The sequence below is a fragment of the Tachysurus fulvidraco genome, chromosome 9, assembly GCF_022655615.1.
Source record: "Tachysurus fulvidraco isolate hzauxx_2018 chromosome 9, HZAU_PFXX_2.0, whole genome shotgun sequence".
Lineage (NCBI taxonomy): Eukaryota > Metazoa > Chordata > Actinopteri > Siluriformes > Bagridae > Tachysurus > Tachysurus fulvidraco.
In genome coordinates, this window is record NC_062526.1 from 25,520,966 (window position 1) to 25,539,653 (window position 18,688).

General features: G+C 43.3%; 1 protein-coding gene across 2 annotated transcripts in view; it reads left to right on the forward strand.

Moving 5' to 3' along the window:
- Positions 1 to 1,290: 1,290 nt before the first annotated feature.
- The window catches only part of LOC113654803 (E3 ubiquitin-protein ligase TRIM9), a 25,184-nt gene continuing 7,786 nt past the window's right edge, over positions 1,291 to 18,688 (forward strand). Inside the window, exons 1-4 of one of the 2 annotated variants that reach the window (XM_027165067.2) lie at positions 1,291 to 2,274; positions 11,046 to 11,141; positions 14,877 to 14,999; positions 18,033 to 18,143. In XM_027165067.2, the coding sequence (XP_027020868.2) occupies positions 1,501 to 2,274; positions 11,046 to 11,141; positions 14,877 to 14,999; positions 18,033 to 18,143 (1,104 nt within the window). In that variant the 5' untranslated portion in view covers positions 1,291 to 1,500. The remainder of the gene's footprint in view (positions 2,275 to 11,045; positions 11,142 to 14,876; positions 15,000 to 18,032; positions 18,144 to 18,688) is intronic. The other variant, XM_027165068.2, reaches the window with a different exon arrangement.

Genomic DNA, 18,688 nt, shown 5'->3' on the forward strand with positions numbered 1-18,688 from the left:
CCTTTCTTTATTTATAGGGTTTCTTTGAGTCCATATTTTAGTGGATTAAGCAGCACTTCTTGAATGCTAACCAGTGGAAGTACCATCACCTCACCTCACCACACCACACCACACCACACCACACCACACCACACCTCACATCACATCACATCACATCACATCACCACATCACACCTCACATCACATCACATCACCACATCACACCTCACATCATCTCACATCACCACATCACACCTCACAGCATCTCACATCACCACACCACACCTCACATCACATCATCTCACATCATCTCACATCACATCATCTCACATCACATCACATCATCTCACATCACATCACATCATCTCACATCACATCATCTCACATCACATCATCTCACATCACATCATCTCACATCACATCACATCATCTCACATCACATCACATCATCTCACATCACATCACATCATCTCACATCACATCATGTCACATCATCTCACATCACATCACATCATCTCACATCACATCACATCACATCATCTCACATCACATCACATCATCTCACATCACCACACATCACATCACCACATCACACCTCACATCATCTCACATCACCACACCACACCTCACATCACATCATCTCACATCACCTCACATCACATCACATCACCTCACGTCACATCATCTCACATCACATCACCTCACATCACATCACATCACCTCACATTACCTCGCATCATCTCACATGACCTCACATCACATCACCTCACCTCATCTCACATCATCTCACATCACATCACCTCACATCACCTCACATCACATCACCTCATCTCACATCACCTCACATCACATCATCTCACATCACATCACATCACCTCACATCACCTCACCTCACCTCACCTCACATCACCTCACATCACATCACCTCACCTCACATCATCTCACATCACATCACATCGTCTCACATCACATCACATCACATCACATCACATCACATCACATCACATCACATCACATCACATCACATCACATCACATCACATCACAGCTCTATCTGACACCCATTAAATAGCAGCATTTTATTTCAATTGCAAATGAGTTAGCTGTGAGATAATAGATTTTCCCCTCTCTCTATCAGCCTAGATATGAATTAATTATGGGGATTAAAGGGATTTGGATTTTTTTAAGCTAAAGCAACGAGTTGGTCCTCTCCAACACCCAGGGATCTGTGTAGCGCTAAAGGGAAGGTTGCGCATGCTCAGTGTGTGTGTGTGTGTGTGTGTGTGTGTGTGTGTGTGTGTGTGTGTGTGTGTGTGTGTGTGTGTGAGCAAGAGAGGGAGAGAGAGAGAGAGAGAGAGAGAGAGAGAGAGAGAGAGAGAATCAGGGAGCTATCCGTGCTGTTTGCTTATCGTTTTTCTTCCTCTTCAGAGTGCTGTGTGTGTGACAGAAGGTGTGAGTATGTGGTGTGAGTGAGTATGTGGTGTGTGTGACTGTGTGACTGTGTGTGTGTGTGTGTGTTTTTATGGACGCCATGGACGATGAGTTGAAATGTCCAGTATGCGGGTCCTTCTACAAGGAGCCGATAATTTTGCCGTGCTCGCACAACGTGTGCTTGGCGTGCGCCAGGAACATCACCGTGCAGACTCCGGATGGTGAACAGCCTCATCCGCCGAGCCGCGCGTCGGCAGGCTCGGACTACGACTACACGGACGCTGATAAACTGAGCGAGACGGACAGCGGCTACGGCTCATACACGCCGTGCGCTAAGTCGCCGAACGGCGTTCGCGTTTTCCCGCCGGCGCTGACGCCCTCGGCCCACCGCCACCGCTCCGTGACGTGCCCGCTGTGCCACCGCAGCGCCTCGCTGGACGAACGGGGCCTCCGTGGTTTCCCGCGCAACCGCCTGCTCGAGTCTGTGGTGGCCCGGTGCCGCGCGACCCCCGCCAAGTGCCAGCTCTGCGACCGCAACCCTGCTGACGCCACGATCATGTGCGAGCAGTGCGACGTGCTGTACTGCGCGCCGTGTCAGCAGCGGTGTCACCCCGCCCGAGGGCCTCTGGCCAAGCATCGGCTCGTGTCGCCCGCCAACGGCGCCGCCGCGCGCACCGCAGCAACAGCAGCAGCAGCTGGAGCGCAATCACCATCCGCCTCCTCTGCGTGCCCCGAACATGACGCTCAGAGCTGCAGCGCGTACTGTATCACCTGCAAGATCCCAGTGTGTTACCTGTGTATGGAGGACAGCAAGCACGGAAAACACGACGTGAAACCCATAGCGGCCATGTGGAAGCAGCACAAGGTGAGACCATCTGAATACAGCTGTAAATATCTAAAACCACTAAACTCTATCTTTGTCCTTAACTTTCCTTTAAATATAGTGTTTAAGCTCCAATTACTCAATGTACCAGAAATGATTTCCACAGTAAAGGTACAAATAATGTAACACTGATCCTAACAAACAAGTGTTTATTTGTGTGTATGTAAAGAAAAGAGGTAACATACAGAACTCTGGGGTTCTTTAGATCCATTACAGATAAATAAGCTTCTATAATGACAACAAAGGACCATTTTGTCATAAAGAGATCTTTGCTTTCCGCTCGTACTGACCTACATCTAGAATTTTAGCATTATCTTTCACATGATGCTGTATCTCGACATTTTAATTATTATTACTAATATTATAGCAATAAATGACTCGAACCCACAAAAGGCTCTAAACAGACCCTCAGATGGGGGGGGGGGTATTTTATTGCAGCACCTGATACACACCTGACTGGTGTCATGATGGCAGAGATGAAAAATAGACCAGAGTTAATAATTATACACTTATAAAGTGGTATTTTGTAGTAGTTGTATACAGAAGGGTTTTTTTGATTGAACCTTTAAACAGAGTTCTATAGTGAAGAGCCCAATCTAGAACCTATTAATGTTCTATATAGAACCTTTTCCTCTAAGAGAAACTCATCAGAAAGAAGTGAATCTACTAAATACCACGTAGGTCAAAACAAGTAAACATCGATGTGGATTCATCCTGCTGTAGGTTCGAGCTGTTGGTTTTCCTGCTGCGAAAATTCCCGGTTTTCCGATTTTGAAAAATCCCAAACACAATAATCAATTTCTGCTTCAGCCAAAAAGGTCACTTCTGGGAACTACAGTAGATGTGTGAAGATCTGCAGCTTATTTAGAGGTGTGTGTGTGTGTGTGTGTGTGTGTGTGTGTGTGTGTGTGTGTGTGTGTGTGTGTGCTTTCGTGTGGCATTGGTCTACAATTGCTCACTCGACACATTAAACATGTACAAGTTCACACTCTCCTACTCTTCTCCTGTAGGCATTTTCTAACCTCCTCTCTCTATCACTTTAGAACCTCTAAAACACACACACACACACACACACACACACACACACACACACACACACACACACACACACACACACACACACAATTCCTCCCACAAGTGTTTTCCGTGTGATCGTTACTCAGTTGACGCAAACGCCGCGTTTGTAATTGGTGTCTGTGGGAGTAGGTCACCAGTTGCGTGGAGGAAGTGGAGTGAAAGCTTGTGTGTGTGTGTGTGTGTGTGTGTGTGTGTGTGTGTGTGTGTGTGTGTGTGTGTGTGTGTGTGTGTGTGTGTGTGAATGTGATTCAGCCTACATCTGTGTCTCCCGCAGGGCTTCTTATTTTCACACACTAGTGAATACGAGTGCATCGCATAAACCCATCAAAGTTCTCCTCTTCTGGACAGACGTCTAAGACGAGAGCACGAGGTGTGCGGCTAGCTGCCGAACCAAGGCTTCTTGTTATCAAAAGCTTAGTTCTTTGCAACACAGAACCATTGACTTTACCACTGTAATGCAGGTACAGTACAGACCACTTATAACATACTTATCTTTAAACAAGACCATCGAGAATTACTACTGTAGTACTGCCACATGCTAACATTTTGGGGGGCACGGTGGCTTAGTGGTTAGCATGTTTGCCTCACTCCTCCAGGGTTGGGGGTTCGATTCCCGCCTCCACCTTGTGTGTGTGGAGTTTGCATGTTCTCCCCGTGCCTCGGGGGTTTCCTCCGGGTACTCCGGTTTCCTCCCCCAGTCCGAAGACATGCATGGTAGGTTGATTGGCATCTCTGGAAAATTGTCCGTAGTGTGTGAGTGTGTGAGTGAATGAGAGTGTGTGTGTGCCCTGTGATGGGTTGGCACTCCGTCCAGGGTGTATCCTGCATCGATGCCCGATGACACCTGAGATAGGCACAGACTCCCCGTGACCCGAGAAGTACGGATAAGCGGTAGAAAATGAATGAATGAATGAATGAATGCTAACATTTTATTCATGGTCAGTTCCTTTTATCTCTTGCATTATAGCAGCTGTAACCAGTCGTTCCTTCCACAGCCTCTTGAAGTAAATAAAACATAAATCTGAGCTTTTCATGTTCCCAAGAAAGACTTTCCCGGAGTGTAAAACTGACCGTTGACACCGGAGACTCCTTCTGCAAACATTACACAAACGTCTTCCTACACCGCAACTAAATTCCCTATGTAATTTCTAACAAGCTGCTTCTATAGAAAAGCGATTAACACCGTCTGACAAATCCGAGTTCAGCACTGAACAGCGCTGTGATATAATATCCATCATCAGATGCATTGTTTAAAACCCAACAATTTGCTTCAGGGTTACAGACAATAGCTCCAACCACGTTCCTTCTGGTTTAGCAGCATTGTTCATTCACTCCTAAGGAAACCGCTCTGTTTCCTTGGTGATTTATTTGCTGGAAGGCGGAAGACAGAAAGAGTGGGTGAGAGAAACGGAGAGAAAGAAACACGAGCATGTCTTTAGTGCACTCAGACAGAGGGAACATGCAGGAGGTTTCAGCTACATTAACCTACATTCTGCCTCCTCACGCTATAGTAAGCGTCATTATTGACGCAAGAGCGGCATGTCCTGGTTACACGTGAGGACACGGCGCAGCACCAGAGCTTATCCGGAAATAGAAGGTGTGGGTTTGGGAGCAAGATTTCATTCCAACTTAACAGGATCCTCACCTGAGTCGATGGAAAGCCGCGATCGACTGATTGAACAGGAGGAATCAGGCGGTTGATTGGAATGAAAACCTGCCCACACAATAGATCCTGTGTACAGAAGATCAGATATCACTTGGACACACAATTTCATTCTTAAACTCTATAAAATGTTGATCTATGTATTAGGTTCTGATCCAAGGACTAGGGAGTCTGTTCATGAACACCGAACTCATCGTCCGGTTAAATGCCTCTTTTCCACCGGAAAGTACCGGGTGCTGGTTCAGAGCTAGCGCTGGTGCTGGTTCAAAGTTGGTTCCACTGGCGAACCTTCTAAGAACCGGTTTGCCTTTCCACCGGCTAGAGAGCATCACAGCCGCGAGTGACGTCACACTCGCCGCTGTGACGTATACAGTGACGTCACAGCGGCGAGTGTGACGTCACTGTATACGTGTCATGTGTCCCAGCAACGTTAGCGCAGCAGCGGCAAACACAAACACAACAACAATGGCGGATGTTGCTTTACTGTTAATGCTCATGGCTTTGCGAACCTACATTGGCATCCAAAGCGGCGAATAAAACGTATACGTGCGGCTCCGTGTAATCTGTATAAACGGAGGTTGTAATCGATAAAGTACATAACGTTATTTTATCGTTAACACAGACAAAAAGTTAGCCTTAGCATGTAGCTACCTACTATCATGTGTGCTGATAATGTATCATATCGCTGTAAAGTAAAAGTGTATTAAACATTAGTATACTTAAGGTACATTATCAAATGCGCTAACAGTAGCCCCGCCCCCAGCTCCTGACGCAAGCGGTTCTTAAGTCTACACCAGCAACGTTTTGGTGCTACTTAAGAACCACTTTTCCTGGTCCAGAGCCGGTGCTTCGGCTGTCGAAACAGAAAGAACTGGTTCTAAATTAGGCTCCGAACCTGCACTCAAACTGCCTCGGTGGAAAAGGGGCATAAGACACTGTCTGCTTTTTCATGCAGGAAGTACGCGAGACGGCCAAGTTGTATGTACTTGGCCAGAAACACTCGAAAATACTGCAAGAAAATATTCCACACCATTGCAGTGTGGACTGTTGCCAAGAGACAAGTTGAGTCCATAGATTCTGAGAGTTTGCTGGAGTTTGCTGTATCCTGAGATGCGTTTCTGCTTATTGTTGTTGTAAAGAGTGGGTATTTGGGTTAAGACTATTTTTTTGCTTTAAGTCCGACCGACTTCCCGGTTGTAAATTTGCGTTAAGACCGACCGATTTTTTTTGTACTCTTCAAACAACTAATACAAAAGCAATAAAATAATATTAATTATATTTTAGTAAGTATTGTAAATATATAAATTGCCTAGGCCTACATACAAACGAAAGCTACGTTCTTTCTTTTAAATAAAAACCCGTGACATCATCTATGTTTACCGGATGTCACACTACGGCCTGTGCGTTCGCTTGGTCTCATTCTCTCATTCACTGACAGAGTCGACGGTTCGCGCTCGGTAACGATGGCTGCGGCTGCAGTAAACAAAATGTTCGCGGTCACCGTTCAAAGTCGTACGGGTTCGGGCGCCATAATACATCTAAAAAATTCATTAAAACAGCTCGACACAGCATTAACTCGTCAGTTGCGAATAAGGATTGCAATGATGCGCCCGAAGGCACGGGTTGAAGACCCAGTCAGTGACGTCACGATATGCTAATTTGTTTAAAGTCATACCTACGTAATCACCATCACCAAAATTGTACTTTTTTTTCCATTGAAACTTTAAAAAAAAATATATAGACCTACCTTCTGACCTTTTTTTTTTAACTGTTACTGCAAACCAAAATATTCAGGTTCAGGTTCAGTGTGCATTGGCACAGTGTGAGATCAATGGTAAGGGCATAAAGTGTCACTCTAGAGAGGTAATTGTCGTGGATAACGCAGTGACAGAGTGTCAGTGTAAATATAGATCTGCTGAGATGTGGTCAGCCTTATAAAACCCAGTCACTTTCTTATTTCTTTACTGTTAATGTTTTTTTGCCCAATACCAAATGGTCTGGAGTGACATCATTAACCTTCAGAACTTCAGAACTGAATGTTATTTTCCCTGAGAAGCTACCAGGAGGAACCAGGTTGCAGAGATGAACATTTTCTCAACCTAACACTAGAGCTGTTGAGTTCTCAGTTACGATTGGTTAGGAGGTGTCGAATTAAATAGCGGCTCCGAGACCAGCTCCGATTGCAAAGCTTTATATCGACCGTGGTCTTCGGCACTACGGTTTCCATAGTAACGGCTAATTTACTGGGACTTTCATGCTGGGCGCTCGGTGTAATAAATCACTTTCAAGTGACCAATTTGTGAAAGCGTTCTGAGTGGTGCTGAGGGTCTCGGTTCAAATCCCAGGATGTCCAGAGGACTAAATCCTGATAAGGAATTGACGCAGTAAAAGACACAAGTGTAGGCTGGAAGGAGCGAGGATGAGCTATTTAGAGCGCTCTAGCGTGGGTCCTCACACAGCGTCTGTGAGGAAGTCTGACATTTCCGTCAGTTCCGGTTCTATCTCCACCAAATCAAGACAAAAGTGCTTCGGTTTGGTCTCAGTGGATTTTTTTTTATCACGCTGAAGGGAACAGAGGGGGGGGGGTGGTGGTGGTGGTTATCAGTCAGTGAAGCATCTCTACCTTCTCCCACGTACTGTATTCATTACCAAAAGGAAAGGCCTCATGAATATTTGATGACGCCAGGCCTTTAAGAGCGTATAAATGACGGACGGTAAATGTCCTAATTATTTCAAAGAGATCTAGTGCATTAATGTGCAGGGATACATTCAAAATACTAATGAAAGGGAGATGATGGGAGGTGGGTAGAGCAGACAGGAAGTGAGAAATCTGGAAGGGAGTAAGAGGCGTATCTGAAAACCCACATGCTGGATCGGTTTAGCTGTATAATTTATGACCTCTACGACTATACGCGTAACACCCCAAAATGCTTTCTCTGCAAGATCAAATCCAGCTAGCAAAAAAAATCAGGATGTTTTAGATGTTCCTTAAAGGAAGGGTCTCCGATTTCTTGAGAAAATCTAAACAAAAATCAAAACAAACGTGTAGCCAATGAGCAGAAAGGGGCGGGGCTTGTCGATATGGGCGGAGAGAGTGTTCAGTGCGCATGTGTGACATTAGCAGAAAGCGGTTTTAACATCGACATGGATAAAAACAAAGGAAGAAAGACTTACTATAAGGCAAGAAGTAATAATGTTTAATAAAAGATAATGGCATTTTATTTATAATTAATGTTGTTCTAGAATACAATGCATGAACCAGCACCTTAAACAAAGGGTTTCCTTAAAAACCATTCAAATTATTTCCGCTCAGTACATTGTTCGTCGATCGTCCGGAAATATCGCTACTAACTACGTTTTTTATTCAGACTTTATTGCGTTCAGAATAAATCTTTTCAATGCGTAAAAAAATTCTTACAGACTTTAACTTGGTTCAGATTTGCTGAGGTTTTGTGCCATACATAAGAGATTTTCTATCTGGTATTCATTCATTTATTCATTCATTCATTCATTTCCTACCGCTTATCCGAACTACCTCGGGTCACGGGGAGCCTGTGCCTATCTCAGGCATCATCGGGCATCGAGGCAGGATACACCCTGGACGGAGTGCCAACCCATCACAGGGCACACACACACTCTCATTCACTCACACACTCACACACTACGGACAATTTTCCAGAGATGCCAATCAACCTACCATGCATGTCTTTGGACCAGGGGAGGAAACCGGAGTACCCGGAGGAAACCCCCGAGGCACGGGGAGAACATGCAAACTCCACACACACAAGGTGGAGGTGGGAATCGAACCCCCGACCCTGGAGGTGTGAGGCGAACGTGCTAACCACTAAGCCACCGTACCCCCCCCTTCGTTTATACAGTAAAGTTTAAAACAAAAATGACTTTTAAATGACTAATCTGACGATAAGTCTGATGATAACGATGATATTTAGAAAAGAATACGTGTTCAGTTCATTTAGATGAACAAATTTGGAATGGAATTTATTTATTTATTTATTTATTTATTTATTTATTTATTTATTTATTTATTTAAAGTAAATTGCATTTTTGCCCCAATCTTGAGATTTGTAAGGAGGTTATTAGCATCTCTCTCTCTCTCTCTCTCTCTCTCTCTCTCTCTCTCTCTCTCTCTCTCTCACACACACACACACACACACACACACACACACACACACACACACACACACAAATTGTGGCAGAGAGACTCACAGGCATATCTGATCCGTCACAGTCCTGTTAGCCGACCGGACAGCTTGTCAAGGCAGATGGCACGTTAATGGAGTGAGGAGGAGTGTGTCTGAATGTGTGTCTGAATGCATGTGTGTGTGTGTGTGTGTGTGTGTGTGTGTGTGTGTGTGTGTGTGTGTGTGTGTGTGTGTGTGTGTGTGTGTGGATTGGTTTAAGATCCTGCTGATCACTGGGTGGCTCAAAGGAAGAGGAGCAGGTGGGAAAAAAGTGTGTGTTCATTTATGAGCATGGATGAGGTCCAAGGAAGGTCTGGTAGTAAGGAACAATCATCATCTATCATCAGTAAGGAGTTTGTGAGTCCTGGAGCTGTAATGGACAGAAACCCTCACGTGGTTCTTTCCTCCGATTTCATACGATCGGCATCAGACGACGTCCAGATGTAGAAAGAGAAATCTCCATTATCTTTAGTTGCATCTTCTCAAATGTTAGCAGAATGCTGTTGAATTCCTGATTCCGATTGGTCCGAGGATGTGGATGAAAGAAAGCTTGCTGGTAGGATTGTGTTCATGGGGATGTGATGGATCAGGTGATTAAGGCTCTGGGCTGTTGATCGGAGGATCAGAGTTCAAGCCCTAGCACTGACAACCTGCCACTGTCGGGCCCTTGAGCAAGGCCCTTGACCCTGTGCCAGCCCTATGCTGTCACCCAAACGTCCACAGTTGAGATCGGTGAAGAAAGAATTTCACTGTGCTGTAATGTCTATGTGACAAAATAAATCTTTCTATTCTATGTGAAAGTGTCACCAGTGTCAGTGAAGGAATGAAGGCTATCCTGTAACACAACATTAAATACAAATCCATTCATTCATTCATTTTCTACCGCTTATCCGAACTTCTCGGGTCACGGGGAGCCTGTGACTATCTCAGGCGTCATCGGGCATCGAGACAGGATACACCCTGGACGGAGTGCCGACCCATCACAGGGCACACACACACACTCATTCACTCACACACTCACACACTACGGACAATTTTCCAGAGATGCCAATCAACCTACCATGCATGTCTTTAGACCAGGGGAGGAAACCGGCGAACGTGCTAACCACTAAGCCACCGTGCCCCCCCTCAAATACATTTACTGTATGTATATATATATAAAGAAAAGGCGGTAACAGTATAATAAACCGCAAGCGATAAAAAATTCTCTTATTAATTACATAATAAATGACTTTTAAGCCTTACTTGGTGTGAGTCTATATTTTGTCTGGAATTATGGTGCCAGCGAGTCTATTATGGGGCGTTTTTATTTTCATCACGAGTTATGACTCGTCCATGCAGAAATCTCCTGCTGAAGCAAGTTCCTCCCGTACTTGTTTTTCAAACGAGATGCTCCGGTGCCGGTGTCTAATCAATTTGGCATCCGAGTCTGAGTAAAGAAGATTATCTAGGAAGGTGCCAGCAGACAGATGAAGCCTGGGGTTTGTGGGAACTGATGCTGTTGGCTGAACTAGGAAGATTTTTAGCATTTCTTCGCTTTATTTAGTCGAGCGTTCGTTATGGATGCCTTTATTTTTCCTTATTGTGTGTCTGCCATATGGAGTTTGATTGGAAATGGAATCGCGCCACGTTCCACGTATCTTTGTTGCCTGATCCGCTATAGCTGTTGTTTTGTGACGTTCGGGATTTGCATCTTTAATCGACGCCAAATCATTTTCAACAGCGGTTTAAATGAGTTCCGAATAAATGAACTTGAATTCAATTTAGACAATAACTGTGTGTGTGTGTGTGTGTGTGTGTGTTATCTGCAGTGCCAGTTGTCTCAGGCGTTGAACGGCGTCTCTGATAAAGCCAAGGATGCCAAGGAGTTCCTGGTGCAGCTGAAGAACCTGCTCCAACAGATCCAGGTACAGTTTTGATTTTATACAGAAGTCAATTTTACACTGCCTAGGTTCTAGGTACTAGCCGTTTTTTAGGGTGGCTCCAGCGCCCCCTGTCTGTGATCTCAGCCACGCTAAAGCTATAAGTATCATTTTTCTTTCAAAAATAAAAAAATAAAAATTACGTTAAAATGCAGGAAAAGAAATGATTTATCAGTTTGATCCAAGAGCGATTTTTTTTTACTTTGCTTTTACACGCGTGTGTTGTAGTGTTTCAAAAGTGCGTCATCAGCTGTCTGCTTTATTAGAACAGAAAAGCACAGGTACGCGCAGCGTGCACGCGCAGTCAGAGCTGGAGGCGTTTATCTATAACGTTAATCGGCGGAAAGACGCAAAGACGGCAACCAAAAGCAGTGAAATTTCACTATTCTTATTACCAGAGTTGTAGCACAAACAAAATATTAATGCAAACAATCCATTCAATACTAAATAAAAATAACATTTATTGATTTGGTCTTTGTCTTGTGAATATTTTTTATTAATGACTGCATTCATTGGACACACTGTTTGTAGAGAATGCACACAGACATGAACTGATCTGATTCAAGACTGGCATCATTACATCATGCATAAAATTTTGGTGTCCACTTTTGTCATTTTAAACAATACCTTAACTTTTGGCTTACTATGTAGTCATATAATATATATATATATATATCGTCGCTGTCGAGCGGAAACCTGGTATGTCCAAATTTTGTCTATTTCATATTTTTTCACATATCGATGCTATCGGTCAGTCCCCACGTGGGTCTGTTATTTTTACAAGTTAGTAACCAATCTAAAGTCTTGAAAATAGCTTGAGCGCAAATCTCTTAACTCCATTGGACACTTCAACTGTCCACCTCTTCTTCACTCCGCGGGAGAGCTTTGCGGCATATTTCTCCTCAAGATTAAGAGTCGCAACGAATCAACACGTCTTCTGAGGTAAATGTCTTCAAAACACTGAGCTCAGAGGAAAAAAAAATCTTGACCCTCGCTAATTCTGGTGCTCGTCTGAGGACAGGAATTTAGCGCAAGAAAATCCACTGCAACGCGGACTAAACCCTGTGCATTGCAGTTCAATTCAATTCAATTCAAGTTTATTTGTATAGCGCTTTTTACAGTAGACATCATCTCAAAGCAGCTTTACAGAACATAAACAGAGAGCAGAAGGTAAACATAGGAATAATAGAAGAAAAGCAGATAAGATACGGCGTTTTTTATTTTTTATTTCCTGAAAAATAACGGTTTTGGAGATACGAGGATTCTGCCCGACAGCGACGATATAATATATAATATAAAACTCTTCTTGTTTTAAATTCTCACTGAGGGCTAAAACCCCTAAAGATAAAATCCTAGAACCGCCCCTGATCGTCCATTCTAGATCGCAAAAAAACGCCCCACGACGACCAAGGCCTAAGTCACTGCTCTGTTGTTTCCTAACACGTGCAGATACCATGTGCTTCTTTTTCTCTTCTCAGCCTAGTGTTTAATGAGCAGTTTTTTCCCCCCTCGTTGTTTATTTCTAGGTTTCATTTAGTGTCAGTAAAATGTGTTTTTTTTTTGTTTGTTTTAAATGTTTACTATGTAATAATCACACAAAGCGCACAACACTAAACGTTTTCCTATTCCCGCTTGTCTCGCTAGCATCCCGTTCTCGTCCGGAGTTTACGTTTGAACGTAAGCTCATAGTTTTGTGTAGATGATGATAACAATCACGATGACAGCAGAAGAGACAGAAGCTTGTGTGCAGCGTGCATTTAGCGACATATATATTCCCGTTCTATAAACACGGGAAGAAAGATCCCCAGCCTCTTGCTCGACAACAAATCCCTCCGAGTGAAAGCGTCTGAAATTTCAGGAATCACGTGAACAGAATCAGTCATGCGATGATTTGCGATGTTTAGCACAAAAGCTCTGGACATTAATATTTAATACACACACACACACACACACACATACGTGCACCTTAGCTGTATCTGGAGCAGGCAGGATTAGAGACAGGGAAGTTTATTTTTAGACCTAGCGAGTGGAAGAGAGTGTGTGTGAGAGTGAAAGTGGGTGTTAGTTTAGCGTGCACTCTGAATGTGTGCTACTGTGATCAGCTTTTATCTGCAGTCTACTGGGAATCTCTCTCTCACACACACACACTCTCACACACACACACACACACACACACACACACACACACACACACACACACACACACACACACACACACACACACACACACACACACACACACACACACACAGTATTCTCTCTGTCTGCTACATAAATAAACAGCTACATAAATTCAAATACACACTAATATACAAAGTTCACCTCATATTTGTTAGCTTAGCCTAAAAATCTAGCTAAGCTATTATACCTAAATGTTATTAGCGTACCACATGACGTAGCAGACACGAGTGCATGAGGTTTATGCATTTATTAATTCATTTATGCATTAATTATAGCTGTCCTGGTGATAATTAGCTTCTTATTACGATAGCGGAACATTTGTTGGAGATTAGACTGAATGTGGTGTTGAAGAATGACTTACTGGTGAAATTAGCAATTACTTTAGAAACACAGTCTCTCTTGCTCTGTCTCTCTCTCTCTCTCTCTCTCTCTCTCTCTCTCTCTCTCTCTCTCTCTCTCTGTGTGTGTGTCTCTGTCTCTCTCTCTCTATGTCTCTCTCTGTGTGTCTCTCTCTCTCTGTCTCTCTCTCTCTCACACATACATAAATACCTTCTCCTCCTCCTCCTCCTCCTCCTCCTCTTCTTCTCCACCGAATCTAGCCCAGATTCTCCAACTCACTCAGTGATTCATTCACTGCTCTGCATCAGACCTGGACATGTGTGTGTAGGTGTGTAGATGTGTGTGTAGATGTGTGTGTGTGTGGCGGAGGTGTAGGCTGAACCAGGTTCTATATTCAGGTTTTGTGAATGATCAGCTATGTTTCATACATTGTCTTGAGCGTGGGAGAAGGTGAGCGCAGTAGATGGGTAGATAGATAGATAGATAGATAGATGGATGGACAGACAGACAGACAGACGGATAGATACTTTATTGATTCCAGAGGAAATTGATAGCATATAAAACCGTACACTAACCAGAGTAAAGCTGGAGCCAGAACTGGCTTCATACATCACCAACTATGAAGTTAATGAAATACTAATGAATACTAATGAGTGACACTCAACCTATGACTAAGCAAGTATTTTATAAATGAACTAATTCACAGTTCACAACACTATAAATAGCTAAAACGTAGCCAGCTGTCGAACACTGTTTATAGATATGGGTGTTATACACCGGAGACTCCTTCCATAATGTCACGATGTGACATGGTGAGACAAAAGGCAAGAGAGGATCCAATCGCAGATAGAACTTTTACTGAACCAAAACAAGAAACAAACAGATAGGCAGGCAAAACAGATCAGGACACAGAACAGGAACAGAGAACAACATAAACCAAACACCAACAACGACCAACACCAGGGAATATATGCTGCATATACACGCATTAATATATGCTGTTCTGGATAAAACAGATTTTGTATTTATTTAATTAATTTATTCATTAAAAAAACAATAATAACATTCTCACGACTCTTTTTTATTCTTTCATTTTAGCTCCCTGATTATTTTATCATGCATGCAATAATTTTCTGTGTGTGTGTGTGTGTGTGTGTGTGTGTGTGTGTGTGTGTGTGTGTGTGTGTGTGTGTTTAACAGGAGAATGGCGTGGAGTTCGAAGCCTGTCTGGTGGCTCAGTGTGACGCCCTGATTGAAGCGCTCACGCGGCAGAAAGCCAAGCTGCTCACCAAGGTCACGAAGGAGAAAGAGAGCAAGCTGAAGGTGGGCTAACCAACACACACACACACACACACACACACACACACACACACACACACACACACACACACACACACACACACACACACACACACAAAGGAACTCCCTCAGCGATCCCTGTCAGAACGATCCTTAATCTCTTTGACAAGACTCCATGACCACAGAAACAGCAACACGACAGCCGTGACGCTCCGTACGACCTCCTCCGCTACACGGCTAATAACCGAAGCTATAATGCGCCATTCATCAAAATTGATTCACATGGTTGCTAAACGAGGACGTGGGGTTTTCATTTGTAATCAGTGGCAGTAAGATTTTATTTTGGTTCCCCTTTTAAAGGGAACACCATTGAGCTTGGAACCCTGACGTCTCTGTCGTCATCAGTAACGTTTCATATTTCACATATATGAAAAATCGATCATATGATAGTAACATTTAGTCTACTAAAGTTTAGCCATGATCTTACATTCTAACAGCGGTTATTAGAATAAACGGCTAAAATTTGAGTCTCAGTGACGTTCCATGACGTGTAAAAAAAATCTGCACCAAAATCGAGCAAACGAATTCAACAACGTGGATTTTCCGCAGATTTGTACGTGACATCGCAAAGACATCGTGAAGAATCATGTGTTTGTGATTTTACCAATTGGAATAATTTTTACAGAAAAAAACAAACAAACAAAAATTCACAAATTTTGGGGGAAAAAGTCACAAAAATAAAAGACCCCCCGAGGGAACTATTACATTTTCCTGCAATAGATAAAAAGGAAAAGAAATAATCAAACAAACAAATAAATAAATAGTATGGTGAAAGATGGTTTTGCTTACTTCATTTATCTTCATTTATTTATGTTAGGTTTTATTTTTTGTTGTTTGTTAAATTTTTTGGCGATTTTTCTCCCTGATTCTGAGAATGTTTTGAACGCACACTGGACTGGATTAATGACCAGGTGACACACCGACATAACCAGATAACCAGAAAGAAGATTGATATCACAAGAAACACCAGTTCTGTCAGGACCACTTTGTCAAATGAGGATGTATTAGATGATAGGCATACAGTTGGTGTTGGCGGTATTGTTCTGTTCTGGGCAAGAATCCACGCGTCCGTCCGTGCGCATGCGGGGACAGAGCGGGGAGAGCAGCAACTAGAGAATAGAATAGACCCCCATATAACAGAACCATTAATCATGTATAGTGTTTTTTTTTTTTTAAATAATAAATGAATAAATGGACAAATAAATAATTAAATAATTGGGGAGAGAGGGAGAGAGAGAGAGAGAAAAATATGTGGAGATTTATGACGTAAACTGGTACAGCGAACACGGGTTCCGGCATGGTGGAGTCCGGGTTGGAGGAGGGAGTTTAAATCGCAGCAGCAGCGAAGCGCTAGAAAGCAGCTCAATGAATGGGAATTTAAATGGTCGGGTAATATGGATGTCGGAACCGGGTTGGTGCTCGTCGTGGCCTGCCAGAACTAACGCGATGCTTCGTACTGCACTACCCAAACCTCCAGAACCTGAACCTATCCACTAGTGCCTCTTTTCCACCGGAAAGAACCGGGTCCTGGTCAGAGCTAGCGCTAGTGCTGGTTCAAAGTTGGTTCATCACAGCGCCGAGTGTGACGTCACTGTATACGTGTCACGTGTCCCAGCAACGTTAGCGCAGCAGCAGCAAACACAACAACAACAACATCAACAATAGCGGATGTTGCTTTACCGTTAATGCTCATGGCTTTGCGAACCTACATTAGCATCCAAACACGGCGAATAAAACGTGTACGTGCAGCTCCATGTAATCTGTATAAACGGAGGTTGTAATCGATAAAGTACATAACGTTATTTTATCGTTAACATAGAAAAAATTTTAGCCTTAGCATGTAGCTACCTACTATCATGTGTGCTGATAATGTATCATATCGCGGTAAAGTAAAAGTGTATTAAACATTAGTATACTTAAGGTACATTATCAAATGCGCTAACTGTAGCCCCGCCCCCAGCGCCTGACGCAAGCGGTTCTTAAGTCTACACCAGCAACGTTTTGGTGCTACTTAAGAACCACTTTTCCTGGTGCTTTGGCGGTCGAAACAGAAAGAACTGGTTCTAAATTAGGCTCCGAACCAGCACTCAAACTGCCTCGGTGGAAAAGGGGCATTACTAAACAGGATTAAACCATGACTGGGTCACAGCATCACATGACAAATGTGAGATGGAGGAACGATTATATTGGAGGTGTTTCTTCCACAGCGTTGTGTTATTCTGGCTGCCGATTCTTTTAATATCATTTCACACGCAAATCAATCATCTCCGTCGGACGATCGTCAGAGCACGCTGTAATGAAAAGCTTGTATCCTTCCTCCCTCCTCTTATCACCCACAATGCCGTTCTTTATTAAGTCTTAGTGTCTTGAGAGAGCTTCTTAACACCTGCAGTGTAATTACATGTGTGTGTTTATGTGTGTTTGTGTGTCTTTTCCTCCTGACTGAACACACTCATTAGCCCTTGAGCTAATTAGCAAGCATGTTCATTATTCCTTCTGGACCGGGGAAAGGTCTTTCTAGATGATGCAGCAGTCCACAGTACCCGCGTTCATCCTCTTTTATTTCCTCAGCAGATGGCTTGAAAGCTTCAGTGCATCTTAACTTGAAATAGATCAAGTGTTTAAGCGGCAAACGTCTGACAGCCGAGTAACGACATCATCATACCGTTAATACGGAGGAAAACAAATGCAGGCAAATAAGTGCCTAATAAAATGGCTGAGTGAGTGCATGATGAAGTAAAACGAGGGAGAGAGAGAAAGAGAGAGAGAGAGAGAGAGAGAGAGAGAGAGAGAGAGAGAGAGAGAGAGAGAGATGAAGGAATATGTGTGTGATTCATTACAGTGATGATTAGAGTGTGAATCAATGGTTCAGCTCGAGCTTCATGGAAACCAGCTCCAGCTATTCCCTGATCTTTATCTCATATGTATACGAGTGATCCCTTATATACATTTAATTCTTTTGTGTGTGTGTGTGTATGTGTGTGTGTGTGTGTGTAGACCGTGAGAGACCAGATCACACACTGCACCATGAAGCTGAGGCAGACCACCGGCATGATGGAGTTCTGCCTTGAGGTCATCAAGGAGAACGACCCGAGCGGATTCCTGCTGGTGACCATACACACACACCTATACACACACACACACAAAGAGACACAGAAGGTAGGAAGGAAGGGATGGGAAATAAGGAAAGGAAATTAAAGGAAAAGAGGGGAAAGGAATGAAAAATAAAGATAGAGTGAGAAGGAAATTAAAAAAAGGAAAAGAACTTATCTAAGGAAGGAAGAAAAGAAAATGGATGAGGAAAAACAGGAAGTAAATAAGGAAGTAGAAAAGGAGAAAGGAAGGAAGTACATTAGGAAAGGAGGAACGAGTTAAAAAAATGAAAGGAAAGAAGAATGGAATGAAGGACAGAGAATGCATTATATAGAGAGATCGATCGAGAGCTGAAGAAAGATGACCGAAGGAATAGAGCTCGAGGACGAATGAGAGAGATTTGAACAGAGAGGGACGGAGAGAGATAAAGTGAAAATGACTCGGAAATTGGAAAAGGTAGAGAAAAGAAAAATGACACAGAGATGGATGAAGAAAGAGAAGGTAAAATGGAGGGAGGGCTAGAAATACAGAGAGAGAGAGAGAGAGAGAGAGAGAGAGAG